This window comes from Salmo trutta, chromosome 5, assembly GCF_901001165.1.
Source record: "Salmo trutta chromosome 5, fSalTru1.1, whole genome shotgun sequence".
Taxonomy (NCBI): domain Eukaryota; kingdom Metazoa; phylum Chordata; class Actinopteri; order Salmoniformes; family Salmonidae; genus Salmo; species Salmo trutta.
In genome coordinates this window covers 48,362,118-48,366,985 of record NC_042961.1, presented here as the reverse complement: position 1 = coordinate 48,366,985, position 4,868 = coordinate 48,362,118, and the positions used below count along the sequence as shown (strand labels likewise).

At 40.2% G+C, this 4,868-nt stretch overlaps 1 protein-coding gene across 2 annotated transcripts; it reads right to left on the bottom strand.

Annotated features, from left to right (window-relative positions):
• Positions 1–386: 386 nt before the first annotated feature.
• LOC115194336 (uncharacterized) lies at positions 387–2,463 on the bottom strand. 2 transcript variants are annotated; one of them, XM_029753963.1, is made up of 6 exons: positions 2,312–2,463; positions 1,795–2,160; positions 1,283–1,633; positions 997–1,116; positions 845–894; positions 387–742 (listed from the first exon to the last, which is right to left on the bottom strand). In XM_029753963.1, the coding sequence occupies exons 1-6, from the start codon at positions 2,367–2,369 to the stop codon at positions 623–625; spliced, it is 1,065 nt and encodes a 354-aa protein (XP_029609823.1). In that variant the 5' UTR covers positions 2,370–2,463; the 3' UTR covers positions 387–622. The 2 variants fall into 2 exon arrangements, with proteins under 2 accessions (XP_029609823.1, XP_029609824.1); XM_029753964.1 differs by lacking the exon at positions 997–1,116.
• Between the last annotated feature and the right edge of the window lie 2,405 nt (positions 2,464–4,868).

Here is a 4,868-nt window from a genome sequence, read left to right as displayed (position 1 = left end):
GCAGACCGCAGAATACCTGTAAATACATTGCAGTGTATGTGAGGGGGGTGTGTAGCATGCAATCAGTAGGCCTATGTCTTCAAGAGAAAACAACGAAGTAAACCTCCTACACCACAACTGCATTGTATTTTCTGTAACATGATGGATGGGACTACCTGACTTTACATAAATGAAGACATTGACCTTTACATTGTAAGCACTGTGTTCAGAGACCATTGATGCACTCAGGGGTATGAACAGTACTTTGGCCCTGAGTGGAAAAGTATAGTGCAGTGTGTTGCTGCAGGTCAGTCTTCCTGTGTTAAAGCTCTATGAAAGGTTAGTTTCCAGTAGTGGAAAGTCACTGTAACAACCTACACTATGACCACAGAGGAGTGTGAACAGAATTCATTCTGAGTTCAATTTATTCATATTAATTTGGTTTAACAGTTGATAATGCTTTATTTTTCTTTACACATGCAATCAGATGTAAAATGAGTTGGACAGAGAAGCAACACATTCAATTATTTGTACTTTATATTACACTTGAAATAGTTTATCACATTTTCTTGAAGCATTCATATAGAGCAAGTTTTTAAAGAGGTATCTTGCATACAATGACAACTGTTTCCTTCATCCAGTTCTACTGTCTGATCCCAGAGTACACCGTCTCTTCCTCCATGGTGTTTCTCTGTCTTCTAGACCTGTTCTTGTTGTTGCTCAGATTCAGAGCCACATAATGGAGACTGTCTCCATCTTGGGCCTGTGAGAAACAGAACAACATTTTGAACATTAAATGTCATCGTTTTTTTGCGAGCTGACTGAGGTCCTATTTTCATTACAACACAGAACGATTCCTGCTTACCCCTGCGTCTGACTGGGAAACTGTAGGACTTCTTGTCTGAGAGACCAGTTCTGAGAACAACGACACAAAAGACTATAAATCCTGCCACGTCTTCCACTTTTGCTACATTTAGAGATGGTGATATCAAAGAATAGTAACTTTTAATAATTTACCTCTACACTTTCTCTTGTACATCTTGTACATGATGCAAGCAAGGACAATGATCAGGATGAACAAAAGAGCCAATGCTACACCCAGGCAGTACACCAAGAGAAGAGGGTCTGCTCTATGGCCTGTGATGATTATAACAGTGATAAGAGGGTACTAAGTATAGATCATATATTTCTGTAGATTGTCTAATCTGAAAGTCTGTCTTTTTTAAGAGACTTTGGAATGAGACCTCACCTGCAAATTATTAAAGAACTTTGATTAAACCAGCATTTTTGCTATTTAACTTACCCTCAATGTCCAGCTTGGTCCCTTTCCCAAACAGTATCTCCCCACATGAGGCCACAGCACAGTAATAAGTCCCAGCATCAGAGAGGCTGAGGTTCCTCTTGGGGAGGTTGTAGACACAGCTCTGTGTAGGAGACCCAGCCTCAGGGCTCTTCTCACACTGATCATTCCTGTCTCCATGGGTGTAAATGATTCCTGGATGGGATTCTCCTGAGCCATGTCTGAACCAATAGACACTGTGTTCTCCTGCACAGGTCTCAGTGTGTATTGTACAGTTCAGAGTCACAGAGTCTCCTGGCTGGACCGTCTCGGACACAGATTGCTGGAGCACAGTCATGTTTCTGGACCCTGAAGCTGACAAAAAGGTAAATTAACCCATATAATTTCTAGAATATCACGATAACAAGTGTTCTAACTGATCATTTGATAAATTAAAATCTCATCTGATTAAGAGAATACCTCATATTTACACCGTATGTCTCTAATTTCAGATTTAAAAAAGTGTTTCTCTTTACCTTTTACAATGAGAATGGCTCCTTCTCCAAACTCCATCTTATTGCTGTAAGAGCTCCCACAGTAGTAAGTGCCTGAATCTGACAGCTGCATGTCTGAGATCCTTAGGTGATTCTTTTCTTGGCCATTTTCCACTGAGAAGCGAGGGTTATCCTTAAACTCATGGTAGAATGTTGCATTCCTGTCATACTTATTGACAGTTGAGAAGAGCTGAAGTTTATCTCCCAAGGTTTGCTTGTACCAAGAGAACAATACTGCCATGTCACTTTCATGAAAGCAGTGCAAAACCAGTGTGTCTCCAACGTTGGCTGACATGAGACCACTCTCTTGACGTATGGATGAAGACTCAGTTCCAGCTAGCACATGAACTAGAGAACATGAAAACATATTAACTATGCTATAAGTTACACCAAATACAACTCTGGATTGTCAAAGTGTCTGTAGAACAATAATTTAAAACCTTGTGTCTCCAAATCAAGTGTGGACATCACATAAGAGAAATATTAAAGATTGACTTACCCATCTCTACGAGATGTGGAAATATCAGACACAGTGTGATCATCTTTAAAGTTGTCATCCTCTTCACAACTTGTCTTGAGTGGAAAAACTCTACCCGTGTACAACACTTCAACAATCGAGTTACAGGTGATTGGTCGAACTGGACGCGTCATTTTTGTTGAAGCCTCATTCAGGCACACCCATGTCCTTCTCATGTGTATAGTACAGCTCTGTCTCACAGATTATCCTGGCTGGACTGAATCATAATAGTTGTTTTATAGGTAGATTCTGATCATTATAGATTTATTACAAATGAAGTACTTATTATTGAAGTTTGGCATCCGTTATTCTTTATCACTGCAGCTACTGTAGCATAAGAGATTCATAGTTGTGACCTATTTGGAACATGCATGCTATGCTATGACACTGCAATCCACTAAGGCTTCTATCACCATACAGCCACTCCTCCTCGCCAAAACCATCTATGGAGAAAACACAGCAAACACAACACAGTAGTCTTCTTTTAGTGATCTCTCATTCAGGATTTACACTCAGTACAATAGATGGATAGAATGCCCTCCTATGATATTGTTATTGAGTAGGTCCATGGTTCTAGTGTCCTAACATCACACTTAAAATCAGGGTTTGTGTTTGACTAAGAACTACTGATCACTAAGTCAAATTACCTAATAAATATCTAATTGTGTATTTTCACAGATTTCAGTCAACTATGAATAGATCAAGCTGCCTCATCAAGAGTTGGTTTACTGTTGGTTATTAAAATGGTTAACTTGAAGAGCAAGTGGAGTATAGACTAAGTTTAGTATGAGAGAGGTAACAGCTCTGAGACAGCCAGCTGAAAACCACAGAAAGAGAGAAACAGAGAGAGAGAGAGGGAAATAGGGGGAGAGGGATAAAGGGAGAGGGAGATAGAGGGAGAGAGAGGGAGAACAAGAGGGGAAGAGAGAGGGAGAAAGAGAGAGGGTGAGAGTGGGAGAAAATCTGAAAGACAGATAGAGCAAGAGAGAGAAAGAGAGAGAGAGCGAGAAAAGGGTCCTGTGTGCAATAGGCCAGCAGGCCCTAACAAAGCGTAGATACAGACCACAGAGTACCTGTAAATAGGTTGCTATGTACTGTGAGGGGGTGTTAGTGGCATGAGAAGTGAAACAACTGTTAAACCCTAGAACTTAAAGTGGAACTGGTACCGTTTAAACTACTTTGCAGTAATGAAACAAACAGATATCGGTCCAAAATATCAAATTTGCACTTCATGCTTGACATCCATCTTTATAACAGGTTTTAAAAATATCTTCTATTTGACTTAAAATTACATTACTTGGAGTAAGGCATTATTGGCAGAATTAAATGGTTGCAGTCAATGCATCATTAATAAAATTCACCAATAAATCGCTAAGTAGTCTAATAAATATTGCCAGGTTGTAAATCACAGCTAGTAATGTTACATTGTTTACTGCCTCCAGTCATTTAGGGGATGAACTGTTCCAGTTTCACAGTATTTTGGACAAAAATGGACGAAAAGGGCAATGATTGGGAATCTCAACACAATCAATCTAGCTATGCAGTAACGTTACGTAGCTAAGGCTATAGCTTATCTATTTATGTAGACCAAACTTATAGCTAGCCAACATAAAATGACACAGAGCCTTGTACTGTTGGTAACTAGCTGCTGGAAAGATGCTATGCTAGAACCTGGACAAGTGATGGAGTGGCAGATTTGTTCCCCCATAACGTTTTATTTTTATTTTTCAGCTTCGGTGGCTACAACTATTGAGATGATCTACCAATAAATGTGCCTAACTCAGCTAGCTACTCATTTACTTAAACTTAAACGACTGTTTGCATATCTCTTTGTCAATCAATGTATTTGCAATCGATCAAATGATTAAGAGCGTCTGCTAAATGACGTAAATGTAAGCAAGCAAGCTATAAATCCCATTCACTTGTTAAAACGTTGGTTATAATGGTACAAGGGGCAGGCTGCAGTAGGCTGAGCAGGCTACTATTCTCCATCATATTCACAGTGCAGTTTTGGCTGTCAACTACACGTTGAAAAAGTTTGAGAGGGTTTACCTACTGTTCCCTTTGCTAGATCTTAGTTCATCTGGCTCAGGCTAACATCGTTGTTGTTGTTATGCATAGGCGACTGAGGGAGAGATAGCCTACCTGTTGGTTGTTTGATCAGTAGGACTGTACTGCTATTGCTTTCTGCTTTCTGAACAACGATCTTAACAAAGTCGTGCTGTTCTGCTGCCTGTCAACACAGTCCAGTGCAGTGCCACGTCAAAGAGAATGGCATTGTCACGAACGTTGTAATGAACGGACCAAGGTGCAGCGTGGAATGGTTTCATCATCTTTATTCGCGTGAAACGCACAGAAAACAATAAAGAGCAAACCGAAACGTGTCCCCAATGTAGTGCTCGCAGGCAACTATACATAGACAAGATCCCACAACAAACAGGTGGGAAAAGGCTGCCTAAATATGATCCCCAATCAGAGACAACGATAGACAGCTGTCTCTGATTGGGAACCATACCAGGCCAACATAGAAATACAAAAA